Below are 21665 nucleotides of genomic sequence, written 5' to 3'. Positions count from 1 at the left end.
CGAGGGCTAATGGGAAATGAAGTGTAAATACGATTCATTTAAATGGTCCGTTGATGCGTAATGCGTTTTTTCTACAATGGAACCTCATTCGATCCTTTGAAAGAAGCTGCCTTTGATCAACTGTATGGTTCCCCTTGTATCGCCACACTTTGTGGTAAAGGGAGAAAATTGTTAATAAAATAAACAGTTAAAGTATCTATTTAACTGGTCTCAGGATGCATTGATGAAAAGTTATGGAGTTGATGACAATGATACCATTTTACAGAGGAAGCAACACACTGTTGATGTTACTTGGAAGTCATGTTACTTACTGCACCAAAGGTACATTTACTGGATCCCACGTTCTATGAGAGAATGATGATTAAATGCATAAAATAATTGTTTTTCTCTACTTCCTACGACACTAAAGCCCATCTCCACCCACGTCCTCTACACCTTTGTTGTACCCTGTCCTGTCCTTTTAATAGTTGACCCTAGGTACTGTATTCTGGGTCACTTACTTCCGCTGCCTCTGCTCTTCGCCTCCCACTTTCCCTGCACTACCATTAACACATGTATTCTACAAATTGGGTTAAAGACTCTGAAACTGATTGTGAGGGCCAGGGACCTGCTACTAACAGTATCGTCTTGTGTACAAATGTGATTTTTATTAAATTGGCTTAGTGCCACATGTAAACGTTGTTGTTTTGAATTCAGTACTAGGACATTCATAAATTAGACATGATTAGAAAAAAATAAACACCTTCTCTAAATGCTATTTTCTTTTTTTTTTTTAGCAGTTTCATTTCAATTCCATTCACTAAAACCTAGATTGGTAAATTCTGTCGTCCCCATGAGGTGAAGTTAATTTTTTTTTTTTCAACAAAAACAAATGTTCTCGTTTTTTATTGATAACTAAAGGCTAACGAACAGTACTGTATGTTCTCCTTCATACAAGGAAACATTGGCGAGGAGTTGGGATACTCACCAACAACATCGAACCCCACCACTAGATGGAGATAAATGATACGCAATGTAAGATTACCACGGTGCAAAACACTGTAGGAACTACATTGTTGGTCACAGTGTAGCGCACGCTGTGTGAAACACACATGTGAAACAAAACAACACTGGGATATTTGATAAATAAACCTGTTCATACTGTATTGTACCGTAGAGTTCATACTTACTTATACTGCCTGTGGAACTCGATGTAACAGCTCCATCACAAATGTACATTACATTTCAAGAAGACACTGTATATAAAATCTTATATGATGAATGAAACATTAAAATTAAATCCCTTTGAATGTGGCGAAGTCATATTATTTGCGTTAACGATTCACACAGAGAAACACAGCAAAACTGTTTTTGTTTGTTTTTTTTTTTCAAATCCAACTGAAAACAGCTATTTAATTTTTTTTAATTCTATTTATTTTTTAAGGAATCCATGCATGCTGTAGAACAAAACATAAGTTCAGCGGGTTCATCTTACATGGTTACCTGTGTGTGTGTGTGTGTGTGTGTGTGTGTGTGTAGGCGGAGTTGTTTCCCATCAGAGACAGCACCGTGCACACAGCGGCGCCCCACCACCGCCTTTGCGTCAGCCCTCCTCACACAGTCAGAGGCAGAACAACACATCAGCCCTCGCAGCATCCGCATCTCACGGTCAGGAGGAGCAGGAGGAGCACGTTCTCATCTAAGCATCCATTCCACCACTGGCCAGCATCGTCTGCGCATTGCCCGCACTGCAAACGTCCTTTTCCAGCGATTCACTGTTGGACTATTTTACCACCACGTTGCTGTTATTCGACATGTTTTGATCGCCTTAGGTCGTGGAGCAACATCTTAACAGCGTATTTATTTCTCCGTACGCCTGCAGATCTGGTGAGTGTGCTTTAATTTGCTTCTTACATCCTAAACAGCGTGCACATTTTCGCGTGGATCTCTTGTAAACAGGTGATACGAACGAAAGAGAATTTAATGTGGACAAGGATACAGTACAGAAAATACTGATGTTGGGTATTTTTAAAAATATATTTCTTAAAGCCACCGCCTATTTGCTCTATATTTATATATATCTATATTTCGACGCAGACTCTGTCCAGCTTCAGCACCACGGACAGCACTCCGCTGCAGATTACCCGATATTAATCTCCTATTTTCACCAAACCTGACAAGAATACAGTCATTTAAACATTGTTTTCTCCATAACTGCTCAGTCGATGGTCAGACTGTTTGTGTGGCGGTTTAATGGAATGGCGGATCGAGCTGCAGAATCCTGCGCAAAGTGATCAAATTCGACGCATTGACTGCCTTTCACATGCTTTATGGCTGCAGTGAGAGAGCGAGCGTGCTGTGCTAACAGGAAATAATAATAATATGTATTTGATGTTTATCAGGGTAACGAAAATACATGACCTTGATTTATATATGCCAAGACTCAGATACAGCCATCACGACCTTCACCTGTTATAATGGTGTTTACATTTGTCTTCCATTTTATTGAGAGGGCGGCGCATACAGTAAACAGAAGTGAGTCGTCGGCCATGGCTTATAAAATATGGATCTCTCATTATAAAATGTTTATGAATTTATGATGTGGAATAATTTAACGTTGGGAGCAGCTGCACAGCATGCCTAAAATATCATCATTTTGGTGCTCTTTGTATGGATGGGTAAGATTGGTTGATTTTTATGTTTTGTTTGTTTTTTTAACAGTATCTTGCACCTTATATACTACTACTCAGTTAAAGCCTATCAGATAAAATACACAGAAACATGTTTGTATGAACATTAAAATACCAAATAACTAAAGAAAAAGTAAAGAAAATGGAACAATTATAGACCAAATGCCTGAGAGCTGTGCATGCCATGGGCCAGAATAGGTATTGTCTATGTATCCACTGTTGATTACCACTAAGATTATATTCGTTGCAATTACATATATTTCAATGTATTTGATTAGTGCATTACAAGCTAACATTAAAAGGGATGCACCAATTCTGAAAGTCTTAGCTATAGTGCTATTTCAGATAATTGATAGACAGTTTTGATGGTGTTATTATGTATCATATGACCATGTGCCCCTTTTTCCAGCCTTATAAAACTTCCAGTAAGCTGCTTTCTAAGTCTGACTGGACAACTGCAAATGACCGCAACATTGGTTATTTCTATTCTAGTTAATGGCGTCAAGTGCAGTCAACAAAAGAAATTTACTGATGTTTGTCTGATGTTTTGGTGCAGCCCTAAATTCAAACCTCCCAGCTGTGGATGGAATTTCACAAAACAGCTTTATTAATTCATGACAGTTAGTGGCAGAAATAATTTTAACTTTCATTTTAATAACTGTTCTAGATAGTGGATAGTTCATATCCACATCCATACCAGCTGAAACATAGGTAGTAAAGTGGAAAAAATATGTTTGCAATTGATTGACTATTTTTGTTTGCCAGAAGTGTCACACATTTTTTAAAACCTGTTAAATCTCCAATGAGTTTTGGGCCTCATAATAGCTCTCTATGTGCCACAGTTGGCACACAAGCCAGACTTTAGACATTCTTTCACAATTTTCTTAACATAATTTCCCCTTTTAAATTTTTTCTATTTCCAGTTCTGTTCTTTTGGAGACTCAGACAAACAGCTGAAATACAGCAGTGATTGTTCTGGGCCAGGAGACTGTTTTTTTCTCAGAGAGCAGATCCAAGACTTTCTTCTGGCTTTCTCCTTTTGATGCCCACAGGCAGCCTGTAGCTCGGGACTCCCCACTTTCTGGAAGCAATCAAGCTTTGAGCTCCTCAGGTACTCCCCTGCTCTTCTGCCCCAGTGCGGCTGTCGCCCCTGGACATCCTCCCCCAGTCACCATGGGAACCGTCTTGTCTTTGTCACCTAGTTACCGAAAGACGGCTCTGTTTGAAGATGGACTGGCCACAGTGGGCCACTACACGGCCGTCCAGAACAGCAAGAACGCCAAAGACAAGAACCTGAAGCGTCACTCGCTGATCAATGTGTTCCCTTGGAAGCGGATTGTAGCAGTGTCAGCCAAAAAGAAAGGCTCCAAGAAGGTGCAGCCTAACGCCACCTACCAGAACAATGTCACCCACCTGAACAATGAAAACCTGAAGAAGTCGCAGTCCTGCGCTAACCTTTCCACCTTCACCCAGGATCAGAGCACTCCAGCTCTCACTAAGAGCTCTAACAACACAGCATCATCCGTCAAGAAGGCACCTTTGACCACCTCCAATGTGGCCCCAGGGACCCCAAAGAGAGTGATCGTCCAGGCCTCCACCAGCGAGCTGCTGCGCTGCCTTGGGCAGTTTATGTGCCGGCGTTGTTTCCGACTCAAACACCTGTCCCCTACTGACCCGGTGCTGTGGATGCGCAGTGTGGACCGCTCCCTGCTGCTTCAGGGCTGGCAGGACCAGGGATTCATCACCCCCGCCAATGTGGTCTTCGTCTACATGCTCTGCCGGGATGTGATTTCCTCCGAGACGGCTACCGAGCATGAGCTGCAGGCCGTGCTGCTCACCTGCCTCTACCTGTCCTACTCCTACATGGGCAACGAAATCTCCTATCCCCTCAAGCCCTTCCTGGTGGAGGGCTCCAAGGAAGACTTCTGGGACCGCTGCCTCGCCATCATCAACCTGATGAGCACAAAGATGCTCCAGATCAACTCTGACCCGCACTACTTCACCCAGGTGTTTGCTGACCTGAAGAATGAGAGCCAGAAGGCAGAGGAGAAGAAACGCCAGCTTATTGGTCTGGATCGGTGAGGGAATAATAAAGATGGGGGTAGGGAGGCAAAGGGATGTGGGGCAATGAGGCAATTTCCATCTGGCATTTTGACAAATCTGGAAAAAAAAAACATTTTGTGATGCTATTTAATTATTTATTTATTTATAAGCCAAGATGTATTGGTAGGATAAGTACTCCAGACATTTAGCAAAATATTGAGACAGTTTTGAAGGGCGCGAGCACCAGGAACACCAAATACCAGACGACAATAACCAAACCCAACAAGATCACTATTTCAAAGGCCTGAATAAAAACAACAATTCATTCCAATTTAGAATTTTGCAAATGTTTTGACCATGAAATCGTCCTTGGGTCCATTTGTCTCAGGCACACCAAATTTAGTAAGTATGCATGTAAATCAGGTCAATGTGAGCAAAAATGTACAGGCCAGCAGGAAGTCAGCCAGCTGAATAATGTTAGTGAAACAAAAACAATATCAAATCTGACACCGTGGTGTTGATGTACTACTGACATGATCTGCATCACCATGACAACATTTGATGTTTTCATTCATATTATTTTACACCGAATGAGGGGCAGGTCAAAGCCATTCTGATGCTACAGCGCCACACAGTGGCAATATTAAACATTACACATAAGGAGGTGCTCTGGCCCACTTCACATCACAGTATCTCTAATTTAAATATGTAAATGGGTGAAGGTGACAATGGTCGAAGACAGACACCCACTGTTAACAGTCTGCCTTTGTCGTGGCCAAATTCTACAAGGATGTGAGCGAAGGAAGGAGGTTGTATGTGATCCTGAGAATGTGAGAGACCAAACGCCAGATGTCTTGAAGTCCTTTGCAAAGGCACAGATATATATCTAGAAAAAAATCTAAATCACTTCAGACAAAATTAAAGATAGAAAAGGAAACATGCATCTACAGCATTGAATGTGGACATGACTGAGGTTTGAGCAGCCGTCCAGTCACCTTCTGACTCTGACTGTGATGTGCACTGCCTATACAGGAGGGTGAGGGCCATGACCTGGCTGGCTTTCTTCACACATCACAGATGAACAGACATCCTCCCTCGGCTACAAACCCCCGGCTCTTTTGGACCGCCAACACCCACGTCCCCAACATCCATGTGGATATGATGGACTGTGTTTGCCTGCAATGCATATTTGGCTCTTTAAGCAGAAAGGACAGCCGCATTGGATCCATATTTTTGTGGGTTTCCATGTGTGGACACTTGTATTTCCTAAGGGGCCAGCTTGTATTGTAGAACTTTTGATATAAAACCAACAACCCCAGGGCATTTGACCAGTGTTGTGTGTGTTCAGAAAGACATACTTTATTTTCATCTAGAACAAAAAAGTAATGGGTGATTTGCTCCCAGGGAGGCGCACTTACTGCTTTTTCGTTGACTTTTTTTGTCTTTTTTTTTTTTACTTAGAAATCTAATGTTTTTTGCACGTGTGCCATGCAATTTTACAAAGATTTCTGTGGGAACAGAAGTGATTATTGATTCTCTTCTTTTTACTCGATTTCTAAACCAACTGCATCTGCATTAGAGAATGCTGTGAACAAAGTGACACTAGTTTATTTAGCTCTGCTTGCTAAAATAGGCTCTTTGTTTATTACCAAGGATAGTCATTTCTGTCGTTTTGTCAAATTCTGTTGGCTTTTGTGCTCTGAGAAAATGAAAACAAAAAGAAGAAACGGACAAAAAAATAGTGCCATATCTTTGATGAAAATCTGAGAACATTCTGAGATGTTGGAGTGGATTTTTATCTGCTATTGTTTCTTTTCTGACACCTAATTTATTGCCACTGATGTATTTATATTACGGCACATTTAAGGGAAACGATAAAAGACTTTGAAAAGGGAATGAAGGGGGCGCCGTTACAGGTGTGCTTGACTCTTGGTGGGAATGAAGATTGTTGTGGTTTCAGAGAATGAATGTCTTGGGCATTTATTAACTTAGTATCATTATAACGTCACTGATCACAAATCTGACCATCGCCAAAGCTGCATGCAGACATCAGCGACCTTTAACTCGCAGACACGCCCAGGAACATCTGCATCAACCACGGCCTGCATGAGAAGCTCACACATATCAGGCAGAGAAAGCACAGACTTTTCATCACGGGGATAAAAAAGTCAACGACAGCCGCTCGCCATCACTGCAGAACAGCATAGCTTCCTGTGGACCACAGTCACCGACAGCGTGTAGCTTTGACTCAGTGAATCCACATTGATAAATGTGCAATTTTGAAAAAAAAAAAAAAAAGCAAGTGAATGAGCAGAAACCTGTTTGATTTTCTGATCGTTTGCATTCATTGCTATTATTTTGTCATATTCTTAAACCACATTTCCCTAGTACTGTAATTAAAAAAAATCCTTCACCAAAAATGTTTAATCTCTTTGCCCGTGTGTTTAAAGCGACTCTGAGTGCCCCATACTGTGGCCCCTGCACTAATGTAGAACTACGGTAGCCATGTGGGGCCACAACCGTGAGGAAGAGTTTGTTCAGACTGTTTGAACCAGCACAATAACAGGAACAGGCGCTCTGAATGGGCTTTCCAAAAAACAAGACCAACAAACCAGGGCAGTGAGGTGAAAAGTGTCCAAAAAAAACCCTGAATCTTTTTGTCTTGGTTCACTCGCCACAACTTGCTTCTAATGTGCCAATCCCTCCCCGCCCTCCCTGTTTTTTCATCATTTAGTAGATGGTTGTGGAAATACTTTGAAAAGTTGAAAAGTACTGGAAAAAAAGTCTCAAGTGAAAGATAAAGACTTCTGTCAGGATTCTTTTTCTGTATCTTGGTGCGTACTTTGTAGATATAAAAATGAAACAATGGTTAAGACATGAAAAGGAGCCTTTTAACAGCTGCATGAGCGTGTGTGTGAATGAATACAGTATGTATGTGTGTGTGTGAAAGGTAACGTTTTATTTGTACAGAAGAATGTGTGACATGTTGTTCTCTTATGGAAAACAAACAGGATATACGCGTTTCATTGGTGGGTGAGGGAGGGGGAGTCGACACTGTTCAACAAACGTCTTTTTTGGAGAAGACAGAAAAGCCTTCGCTGTAATTGAGATTTTTTTTCCTGGTTAGGTTTGGCTTATTTTAATTTATTTTTGTACTGTGATGGAAAAATAAAAAGCACCGATCGCTCCAGGGTGTCACTGGTCTGTTGCTTGCTTGTTGCGTCTGGAAGTCACATGTACGAACAGCTGTTAGTGGGTGGCTCAACACGGGGTTCATGACACTTCATCTCATCAAGACTTGGACTCAACAGAGCACCACATGTGATCGACCTTCTCCACATCTATCAAACCCATGTGGGTTTTACCTCAACACACGGACACAGGAGAATGAAGCAAATATATTTATTAATATAATGATTATTTTCTTCAGTACTGGATCATCTCAGAACGCAGTGTCTGCATTTATACATATTGTGCACTTGCAGACAACAGTATTACAGTATATCTATGGAATGCAATAATGTACACAAATCATCAGAAATAGTTGACATTAACACACATGTAGGCACTTGTTGTGGAAATGGTTGATGCGTGTACACTTTAGTCAAAAATACATAATAAATTATGGAGAAAGAGAAGAGACTTTGGTTCTATTTTGCCGACATTTCAGGGAGTTTACATCGTCATTTATTGTTAAGGAGGAAAGGGGAACGACAGCGCATGTGTGATGTCACCACTGTTACTTTGAAATCAAATAGATTTGAATTATTTTGTGTCAATCAGTATCTTTGACATTAAAACACAAACAAAACACATGAAAAGACCATAACCATTACAATGGCAACAGTTGATTATCTCCCATTTCATCTATACATATATATTCATATATATGTATATATATATTTATATACACACATGTGTTAGTGTGTGTGCATATATATAAATAAAGTATATAAAGTATATTAGTATATTAGAGTGTAAACGTTTCTGAACGGCTATAGATCCTGTTGTGCCAGATAACAGTGTAAACCTTGCTGTAATGGTTCTGGTCTGTTCCTGTGTATCCTGTAATACACTGTAGATCCACAACAATAACTCTGTGAATCTGTGATCTGCTTGCTGCTCCTATTGTTTCCCCCTTTCGTCCCAGGTGTGTTTCCCTTTCTCCTCCCCAATCCATGCCTCCTGGGCACAGGAGGAATTGGAAACAAAATAGCCACAAAAAAACAAAACAAAACAAAAACAACAAATCCTTCACTGCCCTGCAGGACAGTAGGAAGCCTTGCTTGGCAAAGAACCAAGTGATTTGACAGGGGGAAAGCAGTGGAAAAGGAGGCGGAGGGAGAAGAATATAAGGAGTGGTGAAGAAAAGGAGGCCAAGACAGTCTTTGTTCACTTGCCCTCTTTGCTTCAAGGCAGCACAGAGAGAAGTGAAAAGTGACATGAGCTCCATCCTAATGGTGAACGGCCGAGCAGAGAGGAGCCCTGTGGGAGATTAACAACGCCGAGGGGTATGGAGAGCAGCAGTGGTTTATGGTCCACATACATGTACGTACACACACATACACACACACACACACACACACACAGAGCTAGAATGGAAACCTTGTATTAGTGTCACAATCTTAATCCAACTATGAAAGCACTAATTAGCCCAGGCAGCAGAGCTGTGCCCACAGAGCTGCCTCTTCCACAGGCAAGGACACATGGAAACTAATGAAGATAAATGACCACTTCAGACAACACTGGGGCACAATTATAGGATGATGCTGCTGCGGGTAAAGTGACCGCCAACAAGTTTCCCTTCCTGTTGAAGTCCTGAGTGAAGCGGCTTGTTCAGCTCAACCAGCCACAGAGGGAGACGTGACCCACAGACATTAGCCCACACTGAGTACTGCATCCTTTGTTTAGGGTTCATCAAGTGAGAAGATCCCGTCTACGGCCTGGGATCTCATCTGTTTCAATGAGACTCGTGTCCAGTAAGTAGAGTTTTTTTTCCCCATTTTTGAATGTTCAGGTGTTTTATGACTTGTGTCATTGTTGGTCAGTTGTTTGTAGCGTCTTCAGCCAAAGACAATTCTGTGACTGTGTTCTAACTTTGACAAATGAGGTTTTCAAATAAGGTGTCTGCAAAGATTTTTAAAAAGAAAAACAAATGTGTGATGCTGTGTCAAAGTGAACGAAGAAAAGCCTGAAAGAAGAGTGCAGAACATACAGTACTGACTGCTGTGGACGTGATCAAGATAATTTGGCAGAACGAACATCAAACACGAAGCACAGCTCACGTCACCACCAACATCCACACAAAGAACGGTCTTTTACCTCATTACACACGTTTGTAAAGTAGGACACGAGTCCGACTCCAACAAACCTGACTTTACTCTCTGACTCATCGCACTGAGCACAGAACAGAGAGGCTGGTGGAAGAGGAGCTCAAAAGACCGCTGTGGTCACTTTACACACGGCAGGACAACGTCGCAGCCTGGAGTTAACAACAGTGACAGAACAGTGACATCTTTGACACCGGCCTATGTCATTTACAGTATCATTCACTGCCAGTTTTGACAGCACAGGTGCTATCCATACACAGAACAGCTGCATAATGATAATAATAATAATAATCAATGTTTAACAAGTGTTAAAAATTAGGATAAACAAACTGAGAGAGGCAGGAATTAAATTAACAAAATTTTAGCACTTGGTTTGTCACGGTGTGGATGTTATGGATACGTTCAACACATCCTACTCCACATCCTGTGACTAAGAAGCAGACAGTGAGTTCCATGTTCCCATATGTGATTGTAAACATTTTTCCAGGAGTGACTCCTCGTGTCCTTCAAACCTGATATTAATCCATTTCCCCAGACTTCCACTTCTGAACTACACAAATGCCGAGCAGTAGGTTTATATTAACTCCTGCAGAACTACCTTAACTAAATGTCCGCCGTCATTAGTGGTTTCAGAAAAACTGCTGAAACGTCTCTCATCACATCAAGGATAACAACTGATCCACTGAGGTTAATATTGCACAAAGCAAATCGTTTGGATTAAAAGAAAAATGCAGAATTTTTTTACACTATTTTTATCAGTGTATCATTGCATAGAAATTATATATTATTCACTTTTGGCACATTGGAGGATGCAGTAACTGTGTATCCTCCTTCAGGTTATCAGATGCTCTGTACAAACAAAGAATCAGAAGTGAATCATCAGCATCACATCCTGATATGATCATAAATCAGCTCTCAATGTTTTCTATTTCATTTATTTTTGTCTCGACCCACTTCAGTTTCCAGGAACGGCCAGGATGTAACCGGATCGGCTCTTAGTAAAGTCAGGCTGTGATTGGTTGATCTTGGGTTCGACGATGACTGTGCACTTCCTGCCATTCATGCTGCACTGGATGGGGGTCACAATGTTCACCTGCAGCTTCCTCTTCTCACTGGGACAGAGAACAGAAATACAGAAGAGTTAGGCTGATATTACTTACCTCAAAGTTCTCCTTGAAGGTTTAGCCATGAAGCTAACACAACAGGATATGCCATTAGGAAATTTAAATAAGAAATAATTATAAACTGGACCAAAAAAAAGGGTAGTTTGGAAACATTAAATACTCTTGTGAGCATCTTGTAAAAGATGCTCACAAACTGATGACTAAAAGAATAAAATGAGAGTGTGCATCATCTTTTAATAAACACCAACAGTGTTACTTAACAGAAGTTAAAGTATGTAATAAGTGGCAAGATGACTGTGTCTTTAAAAGAAAGTAGATGAAATATCTCTAATAAATTTTTTGGTCAAATTTATAATTATTTCTTATTTTATTTCCTAATGGCATATCCTGTTGTTATACATACATGTATGATGTGAAGTGAAGTATTGATACTGCAGATAATGCAGTAATGACAAAGTTTTCTTTCCAAAGCCTGGTTGTTTTTCTATGTTCCGCTGTACAGAATAAGAACACTATGATGAATTACAGGAGAACCCACACAGGAGAGACGTTGAAGGAATGATCCATATGGTGCTGCTGGGCTGGGGCGCAGCAGCCGATTGGCTTTTAGTGCCTGTCACATTTAGTTAAAGCCTTTCCGGGTGAATGGCTGCGTTGCTTCAAATGTGCTTAAATAGGATCGATGAGCGGGAATCAAAGAGTGAGGGGGAAAAAACCCCGGCATAAACCGTTAAACTGTCCACAGGGTGGAGGAGGAACCTCTGATTCCACTGAACTGGGAGTGAGAAGATGAGTGGGATGATGTCGTCTGAGGAAGGAGGAAGGGGAGATGAAGGTGGAGGACAGAGGAGCCATGTGGGTTAAAAGTCTTACAACCTCATTAGTCTGGGTGGACTGTGTTAGCGACAGACACTTTCACTGACACACTTCTTGAAAACGGCTGCGTCACAGCCTCCAGTCTGAACTTTCAGTCATTCAGTGATTCAGTGGTGGATCTGATCAATCTGGTCAAATGTGTGACAACCAGACAACAACAACAACCAGCCCAGAAGCATCTGCTGCCCACACTGCAGTGTTCGTCTGTATCACGGCAGAGTGAAGATGCTCAGGATAGTGCCGGTGATGGTTTCCATGGTAACCTGCCGTGAACTGAGCTCCCCATCTGTCATGGCTGCCTGCCAACGGATGCTACTGTTAGCGTTGTGATATGTCTCTTTCTTGACCTGTCTATCTTTACTGAAAATAACAGAGGGGGTGCTGAGGGGCTGACAGGGCTGGGCTCACAGGAGTGTGTATATAGTACACACACACACAGAGTAGTGTGCACAACTTTACTTACTCTTCTAACTTCACTTTACAACAGTCTCCTACAGTCTCCTACTACTCCTGCCTTTGCGATTCATAAATCGTAACAAATATCCACAAGGTAAGTCTGTATGTCATTATTTAAAAAAAAATAAAATTTAACAGCTAGAATGATAATTGAATAAAGATTTTATTATGATGGCTTTACAAAAATAGCACATGAGGTGAGAAATGTGTGTAAATGTAAATGGTTACCCAGTATTTGTTTTTTATCTATACACTTATCTATCTATACATTTATACTTATCTGTATGCATTCATACATATAAATATATGAAGATAATATATAACATATATATTGATACATATACACCTGTACACATATATTGGTCTCCTGTTTAGAAAAAAACCTCTAAATCTGACCTTGTCCTTAATTTCACACAAAAACAGTTTTCACCGTCACGTTCCGCTGATGATGTCACTCGCATGTCAGTAACATCCTTAAGAATGTGATTGTGTCATCTGAGCCCAGAATATCAGTCAAGTCTGTGGAAAGACCTTCCCATCAGCAGCTGGTCAGAGCCTGAGGGCAGACTTAGTCCTTGACTGGATGGGCTCTCTGTCTGCAGAATCAATTCTCTCCTCCGCCCAACACCCCTTCATATCCCCACGTGGGCCTTTGCCCTTCATGCCATGTGAGTCCATGCTCACTTATGCTTCTGAAAGATTGACTTTTGTCAGTTAAACAAATGGGGAAGAGGATGAAGCAAATGCACCAGGAAAACCATCGGGGAAAGCTCCTGATGAACTCTGGGAGGGTTGGGCTGGAGATCCTCGGTGAACCAGCTCCGCAGACATGAAAACTGCAAAAATGACTAAGGGGGGATTTGTTTGACATTTGCATAACAAAGAATAAAATACACAAGTAGTTGTAGCGCTTCCTGCAACCATTGTGGTGCTGTACACACACACACAGAATGGTCTCTCTGTGCCTGGAACAAACTCTGTAAATATTCAGACCTCAAAATAATGATATACAGTATATATAAATATTGAGCCATATTTAACTCAACTTGATGATACACAAATGGACCAGAGGGTATTCACAATTTTCTTCACTCTTCTGTCATCTAATAAACATTTTGAAAATCTTTACAAATTTAAGGCCTGATAAGTAAATATTTTTTTTTTTTTTGCCTTTGCCTCTACAGGGGCTCCAGAAAACACAGAAGAGACAGGAAGTACACAATTAGACCCTGAAAGCAGCATGACAAGTGAGGTGAAACCAGAATGAGGGGAACAGGAGGAAGGGGGAGGGGAGGGAGATGATCCAGGCTATTTTTGGAGCGAGGAGCCAAGATTACCTTCAGCGTGAGCGATAACCCAGCCCCAGATCTTAGTCATACCTCTGTACCTGGATCTAACTGAAGAGGGACTTTCCATGGAGCTGACTGGGATTAAAAATCACAGATTTAAGGATTAGATCGCCGTAATCTCACCTGTGTTAAAAAAATGAGAGTGTTGTTTTATAATTAAATATATTACAGCACATTAGTAACTGCTGAGCAGCTTTATTAAAGAGTCCATTTTCAGTCAGGATTATATGGACATCAATGTTAGTTTCCTCTCACATTGCCTCTCTTGTATTCCCTGTTTTATTTTCTTTATGTGCACACACAGAGTGATGTGCTAACAGAACCAGAGATTCACAAGAAAGACATTGAAAAAAAAAAAAACCCAGCAGAAATGTGAAAATGCCCCGGCAGCAAAAAAGAAAAGGCATCGATTAAAACGTGCAGAGCAGTCAGAAAATGACAGAGAGGTGGAGTTCAGGGGTGAAGCTGCCAAAGCCAGGCTTACATCAAAGTCTTTCTTACAGTAGCTGAGCATCAGTTCTGCTCCAGGGCTTCTGCACAAGCCAGACAAAGAGAGGCGTGATGAGCCGCGGCCCCTGGTACACGCTGTAAAGCTACTTTTCCATCAGGCCCTGACACATGAGCTGCTGACATCCAGGCACGACACTGCCTCAAGTTACGTTTGCTTTCTATTGATATGGTGTTGAAGACGGGTCTACACGACTCCCACAACCTAATCACACATGAAGAAAATACACAGGCTGAAGTCCTCTTGTTAAAATGCAAAGCTAGCACCTGTCCTTGTTTCTGCACAGTTAGCACGATGCTGAGATGCTGCAGCGGAGGACGTGGAAATGCTGACTGTCGTAGAGCCTGAGGGCTCCTGAAAGGTCTGGAATAATAGGAGTGTATTTAGTTGAATACTGCAATATTTACTGAGAATAATACTTTACACCTGGGTGAGCACAGGCCTTGAGCCACTTCTGTTCTGTCAAAGATACGGAGAAATCAGTCTGACGACATTCAAACAGTTTCTCTCTCTCTCTGTCTTCATGATTGTCTTTGTCACAGAGCCACTATTATCTCCATTCTTCAAATTTATCTCCAATCAATTTGTTTTGTGGCACTAGTTCCTAGACAGGAGGTGTGTGATGACGGCTTGTACGCCATGTCCAGATATTCCATATTATCTGTGAACCTCCTTCTGTTCACACACACACAGTAAAAACCAAAATTCACTTTGAAGAAACAAATGCCAGGACATCGACCCCAAGAAATGAAAAACATCAATTACTGGACACATGGATTTAAACCTTTTAGTGGCTAGTGATTTCTTAGTGTTTAATACTAAACTTCCTGCATGTTAAATGTCTAATCCCATGTAAAAGAGAGTAGACTACAACATATGGCTCGACCACTGGTGGGTGTGTCTGAACTCTCTCTTCTTATTCCCTGAAGAAAGGCAGCTGATTGACGGTTGTCAATAGCAGCCACTTGTGCAGGCTGTTGTCAGGAGCCCAGTGGCTCTGGTTAAACAACAGGACACACTTTCACCTTTACTCCCCTCTGTTTAAGTGCTCCGTGGGACGTGAAGGACTACAGGAAATGGACAAAGAAATGGCCCTCGTCTCTGGGGGACACTGAAGTCGCTCCACAGATGGCGGAGACTGTCAGCCACTGCAGAGGGGCAAGAGCCACACAGCAGGGGGGTTGATCAGGATTGTGTATGTGTGCCACTAAAACTCCTGATCTAAGCCTTATACACTGATCAGAAACTCCAGCCTGACTGAAGTTGGCTTAAAAACACATTAAAGTCAAATCAATGGGCTGGCACACAATGAGACAACATGGGAGAAAGACAGACGGCCTCAATTAGTTGCTCATTACTGAAGGGAGACCGCTCACTTCTCCATCGTCCATACCTTCAACTCTGCTCATTACAGTCAATCAATGCATCAATCAAAGCTCCATCCATTCTCATCCACTGACATCTCACTGCTGCTTTCTTTCTTCTCAGGGAAGGTCTTGAAGACGCAGTATGAATCACCAACAGGGCTGTCACAGTTCTGCTGTGTACATGTCTTAAAGCTACAGTGTACAGTAGGGTGGAGCACCATCTACATGTAGAAGGACACATATACAGTTTAATCGGTTCTACAACAGCCCTCGTGTCTCGATCCACTCGTATCTAGATCGACGTTTACCCATTAAAAATAACTAAAAACCAATCAATTCATTCCAGCCCTCCAGAAATATACTATTAATTCCCCCGCATCAAAAACATATATAAACAAATATACTGATAAAAAAATAATAATAATGATTAAGTATACATTTTATATTATTGTTATAAAAATGGGTAAAATAATATATATATATATATTTTTTTTTTTTTCATTAAACATTTGTGACAACCGCAGCTGCTTTAGCATCAGAGCTCGCAGCTTGCCCATGCCATATGGATGCCAGTCCTTGAATGAGCAGCGGTAACTAGACATTTCTTCGTATCAGGAGCAAAATCTAGTTGTACTACTAACATGGAATACATATATTTCGGGGAGCTCATACCTAGGGGCTCTACTGTACTAGTTGTCAGTTTTTTTATAAAAATGTAGACTGGAATTAGTCCTCTGTTGGATGGAGGTAAGATATTCTCCAAGTACAAAAACGTAAAAGTGCTTCTCTTTTGGTGAAAGTCGAATTAGTAGGAACAACACAGCTGGTATATACCAGGCAGGGTTCAAACATTCTGACACATGCTGCTGTCCTGAGACACAGCACTAAAGCATCACAGAACATCTAGGAGGGTTCAACCAGGGAATGAGCCTCGATGTTCACCGATCTGTTTCACCTGAAGAAATGATTATTTTAATTTAACTGCATTATTTATACTCTGTAAATCCAATAATTCCAGGACTTGAGTTCCCTGTACTAATATAACAAACTGTAATATTATGTTATGTTGATCAAAATCATGGTTCTTCTACATTGAGACTGGACATTAAACACTGTGAGAAAGAAATCTGAGATTGTGAAGTGATGTGAATGAGAATAAAGTACAGGCGTAAAGACAGCTGACAGGTCTGTACAGGAAAAGATGAAAAAACCAACCCAGAAGTACACGGACATGATGGTACAGGTGGAAAGATTAATGTCAGGTGGGAAATGAAGAGAGGAGGCAGGGGGAGGACGATAGAGAAAGGGGGAGGAGGTGGGTGGTCTGAGAAAGGAGGAGAGAGAGTGGTGGGAGGCCAATGGTAATAAGCCATGATGGTGGGAGATGAAATGGCACTGTTGCTGGGTGGAACATGTGTGTGTGTAGGGGCAGGGGGCAGGGGACTGCGGGGCAAACGCCGAGGTCAACAAAGCTATGCAGTCCATAAAATATCAGGGCTCCAGCTGCATCAGCCATACTGCACTGCACTTAGCTAATGCATTCACTCTGTGTGAGGGAGTAATGCTGTACTGCAGCACGTGAACTCATCACATATACAAACATTTTAGTGTGAGAATGAATGATGTGAACAGACAGCTGTGGTTTAATCCAACTACCAAGAGTCACCTGGTTGTGCATGAGTGAAGTCTGTTTACTATATTGTGCAGCATCATATTACAGTATAAATGTATATATATATATATATATATACTGAAAAGAATGTGTGAGGCTGCTCCCACCAGGACTAATATCCTTGGATCAGAGCTGTGTTGGAGAACGGTCGTCTGGCATTATTTCAGGGTCTGCAGTGGAGAAGTAGGTCAGAGTCATTTGCAGCCTCACAGCCGCTGCCTTTTTACACAAACAACTGCTGATACATAACTGCACAACTTCACAAACCCGGTCACAGTCAGCACTAATAACAAGAGCCTCAGAATAGCACGCACACACACAGGTACTCCATGTACATCTAACACTGATACACATACGTCTACAGACACTCCCGCCTGGACGTCGCTCCTCTGCTGCTGCAGTACAGTCTCACTGAAAACAGCAGCACATAATGGTGGTTTAAAGAAACAAAAACCCTCTTCAAAACGCAGATATAAATATTTCACATTAAATTTGATAACACTTGAACCACGTTTCCTGCCTGACAGATAATGAATTTTAGTTGTGACAGTAAGGTTGAGGATTTTTCCACCAAAGTCCATAACAACCTGAAAAAACATCCAGACCACAAAAGGAGAAGAAGAAGAAAAAAGGAAAAAACAAATCAAAGTCTCTTTTCAGTTCTTGATATTTTACTACTGGTTTATACTTGGAAGTAAAGAAGTGTAAATATTTCTTTTCCTAGTAGCCAACTGCTTATATAAACATGTCCACCAGATGGAAGACCCGAAATATTCGATGAGCCAGATCTTAAACATCAGTATGGCATATCAAATATTAATTTTTATTATATATTTTATGTTTCACAACTGCAACTGCAATATTTTTCAACTGTAAAATGGTTTTATATTTTACCCAGTTGACTGAAAACTGTTTTAACCTCTTTTGGAAAATGTTTTGGTGTTTGAAGCACCCTGGGCTCTCCTTCATCACCCCAACATAAACACAGCGTTATTTGGTTTTCTCCACCTTTTCATCTGCTTTTCCCTCATTGTTTTCATCTCTTTCATGTTTTTTTGTTTTGTTTTTTTACTCTGCACTTGTGTTGTGTTTTGTCGGCAGAGTTAACTGTTCCTCAGTCTCTGGTCTGAGCCGAGATGTGCCATTATTATCTTCAGCCAGCAGGGTTATTAATGGATGGCAAACGGATCAGACAAACAGGGATCCAATGGTTGCCATGGGAACTGCATCCGCAGCGCCCCAGAAAGAAGGGAGGGAGGGGCAAAAAGAAAAAGAGAGAGAAAGAGGTTAAAGAGAAAGAGGAAAATAAGACGTGGAATGTGAAGTGAAAAACAACAGGGGGAGGAGGGAGAGAGAGAGAGAGAGAGAGGGAGGAGCACCAGCAGGACAGGTGATAGACGGAGGAGAGGGAAATAGAGGAGTGATGGAGGAGAAAGAGGAAGGAGCCCTATTATAATAGTTGCAAATATCTGATTCAGCAGAAAGGGTGACCTTGGTGAGGAAGACAAAGGCGGCTCAACTTCCTCTCTCTGATTTTCTCACCATTCTCTCCCACCCACATTCTCGCCCTCTGATACAAACCCAGTGTTTCATCTGGTAATGGAATTAAGCTTTTTATTTATTCATTTATCTGTTCCATTTGTTCACAATAACCGTCTGTGTTCTAATGCAATGTTAACATACTGTGTACTGTGTACAGTACATTCCAGTGGTGTTGTCCAATATGGCTTCCTGGTGGTTTCTAACACTCAACCTTTTTTATTATATTTTATTATTTTAAAAATGGTTACTATCCACAAATGCAATGAGGATCTCTTAAAAGACACTCAAAATCCAGTTTGTTTAATCTTTAATATTAAGTACCTTTTAAGGTGCTGTTTTGAATTAAAAATAGGCTTATTCCAAATGTAACTATGAGTTAACACAGAAAAAGAACATAGTTAAAAATACAACGATAATGTTACAAAAATAAGTGAGTAATTCTGACAGCTGCTGTGTTCCACTCAGCAAATGGACTTTCTTTCCACTCAAAGACATTTGCCTTCTTTATTGAAAGGGCAGTCGTTTTTGTCTTTAGTTGATAAAAACCAGAGGCCAGGACAAAAACCTCAAGACTGCATTTTAAAAATATCTAATCTAATCTTATCTGATCTGATCTCTATCGTCTATTCTAAGGCTGAGTTAATGGACATGAGTCATTTAGTTTATTTTTTCCACATCCTTTCAGTGACTTTACAAAAAGAATTAAAGTACCAACAAACAAAAACAAAAATAAATCAAATGCCCTGGCGCCATCATGTCTGCAGCGAGCCTGACGACCACGGCTCACAACTGCAGACTGATGTGATTCCTGATAGGTCACCTGAACTGAGAACACACCCAGAAGTGGATCTGGTTTAATTCAAGAGGATCAATGTGAATTCTTCTTTATATTCAATGTCATGTTCAGGTTTCTCTCCTTCAATATCTCCCATTATTTTCACTTTCTTATTTACTTCAGTGTCCTTGGGCTTTTCTCCATTTTTGATCTACTTTTCTCACAACCTCAGCAGCTCAGCGCTGCCACAAATCCACTTTACAGCGACACGGACCATCAGTGCTGGGCTAAATGTTCAGGTCTTGAGGGAGGAGGGCAGCAGCAAGGGCACACAGAGAATACCACGGATCAATAAAGGGCTGTGCTGCACACTAATGCTGACTCACACTGTTGTACAGGAGAATGAAGGAGGGGGAGTAGAGGGGGTGAGAGTGGGTGGGAGGCTAAGAGAGAGGACAGGTGGTGATGATGCTGAAGGTTGGAGAAGAAGAAAGAAAAATTATGAATGGACATAACACAGCACGTAGGCAGGTTTGAAGGCAGTAAATCTCCAAACTTCCATCAGTAAAATGGAGCTGGGCCACTTCAGGGGTCGAGGAGAAGAGGAAAATTAAATGTCTTGATCATTTTTTAATCTCTCTAAATCAGGGCTGTACAACCTCTGTTTTGAGAGTGGACCTAAAGTTTTCAAAAACACATCAGATCTTTGGGTTGTACTATAATCTACATTATTTCAACATTTGTTTTTGAACGTGAATAAAAAAAAGAAGAAGCTCAAAACAGAAAAATGTAATAAAATAAAAAAAATAAAAAATGATAAAAGTGGACAACAAAGGAAAAAACCTAGACCTGGTCACCCAACATTCATTATTCTTTCTGATGCAGCCAAAGTCAGAGAGGGCAGCAGCCGGGGGTTAATAACTTCCTGTCAATGTCACACACATCAAACACACATCACACTCCCACAGACCATCCATCAATCCAGAGCCTGCCCAGAGTTTTCATTAGTCACAGTGGACACTGTCAGCAGTGGTAGCAGTCGGTGGAGCCAAAAACCAAGCTGTTGCTACAGAAACAAGCTGCAGAGCTTTTCCAAGAAACTAATAACCTGCTGCTTATACAACTGAGAAAGTGACATTACAAGGGAGAGCAGGGAGGGGATTATGGAGAGCAGGGATGAGCAGCTGTCATGGGGGAAAGTTGTCTTTAATCAGGAAAAATTTGGGCGAAAACAACACACCACTCACTAGAATAGATTTAAGGCATGTATCTACCAGACATCGTCTAGCGCTGAGAGAAAATGTGAATAAAACTCAATTCCTTTATATATTATAGTTATGAATAGCAACACTTGTTTTGACAACATTGCCCTTTAAATGAGAAGGGAGCATTGTTTTAATCTTTTATATCATACATTGTTACTGTTAATACATATTATTAAACTTTATTATTATTAAATTTGAAGGGCAAAGAAAAATATTCCAGCGTGATCAAATCCTGATTGGAATTTCTCCATATTCCAGCAGTCCATAATCTAACCAGAAGGAAGTCTGTTCTGTTCTACACAGTGGCTGTGAAGTTCAGTGCAACACACACACACACACACACAAACATAATATGCAGACACGGGGGTTGCTCAGATAAATATAGTCTTCAGCAGAAGCAGTGCCTTAAATATTTAATCACCTCCTGTCCAGAAATAAATAATAGTGGAAGGTAAAGAGAAAAAGAAAAAGAGAGACTGAAGGGGTTTTGGTAGAGAAGGAGACAAAAGGAGAGTGAAGAAAAGCCCAGGATTTTAATCCCACATTATAGAAGGATGATAAGAAATACAGGGGAAGTTCTGCGTTTCTCTGACAAAGGGTGCGTCACGGCCGCTAAGAGGTTTATTCTCTTATACAAGAGCTGCTGAAATCGGTTTGAAGACAATGTGGACTGCTAATATCTGAATGTG

At 41.1% G+C, this 21665-nt stretch overlaps 2 protein-coding genes across 4 annotated transcripts in view; one reads left to right on the top strand and one right to left on the bottom strand.

The window, feature by feature from the left end:
* The first annotated feature begins 37 nt into the window (after positions 1 to 37).
* On the top strand, positions 38 to 7010 carry cdk5r1b (cyclin dependent kinase 5, regulatory subunit 1b (p35)). Of its 3 annotated transcripts, none has more exons than XR_001760379.2 (3): positions 38 to 321; positions 1519 to 1866; positions 3722 to 3791. XR_001760379.2 is itself a non-coding variant. In XM_017034318.1 (2 exons), the coding sequence occupies exons 1-2, from the start codon at positions 3843 to 3845 to the stop codon at positions 5791 to 5793; spliced, it is 954 nt and encodes a 317-aa protein (XP_016889807.1). In that variant the 5' UTR covers positions 3797 to 3842; the 3' UTR covers positions 5794 to 7010. The 3 variants fall into 3 exon arrangements, 1 of the variants encoding a protein (XP_016889807.1); XR_521845.3 differs by having other exon boundaries at positions 3593 to 3785; XM_017034318.1 differs by lacking the exons at positions 38 to 321; positions 1519 to 1866; positions 3722 to 3791 and adding exons at positions 3797 to 4747; positions 5745 to 7010.
* Positions 6525 to 21665, bottom strand: part of myo1d (myosin 1D) — a 62706-nt gene continuing 47565 nt past the window's right edge. Inside the window, exons 22-23 of the mRNA XM_025057497.1 lie at positions 10997 to 11154; positions 6525 to 10891 (exon numbers count right to left, since the gene is read on the bottom strand). Coding sequence (XP_024913265.1) covers positions 10998 to 11154 — 157 coding nt within the window. The 3' untranslated portion in view covers positions 6525 to 10891; position 10997. The remainder of the gene's footprint in view (positions 10892 to 10996; positions 11155 to 21665) is intronic.

Source organism: Cynoglossus semilaevis, chromosome 8 (genome assembly GCF_000523025.1).
Source record: "Cynoglossus semilaevis isolate Cse_v1.0 chromosome 8, Cse_v1.0, whole genome shotgun sequence".
In the NCBI taxonomy this organism is placed as follows: Eukaryota; Metazoa; Chordata; class Actinopteri; order Pleuronectiformes; family Cynoglossidae; genus Cynoglossus; species Cynoglossus semilaevis.
This window is presented reverse-complemented; position numbering and strand designations above follow the sequence as displayed.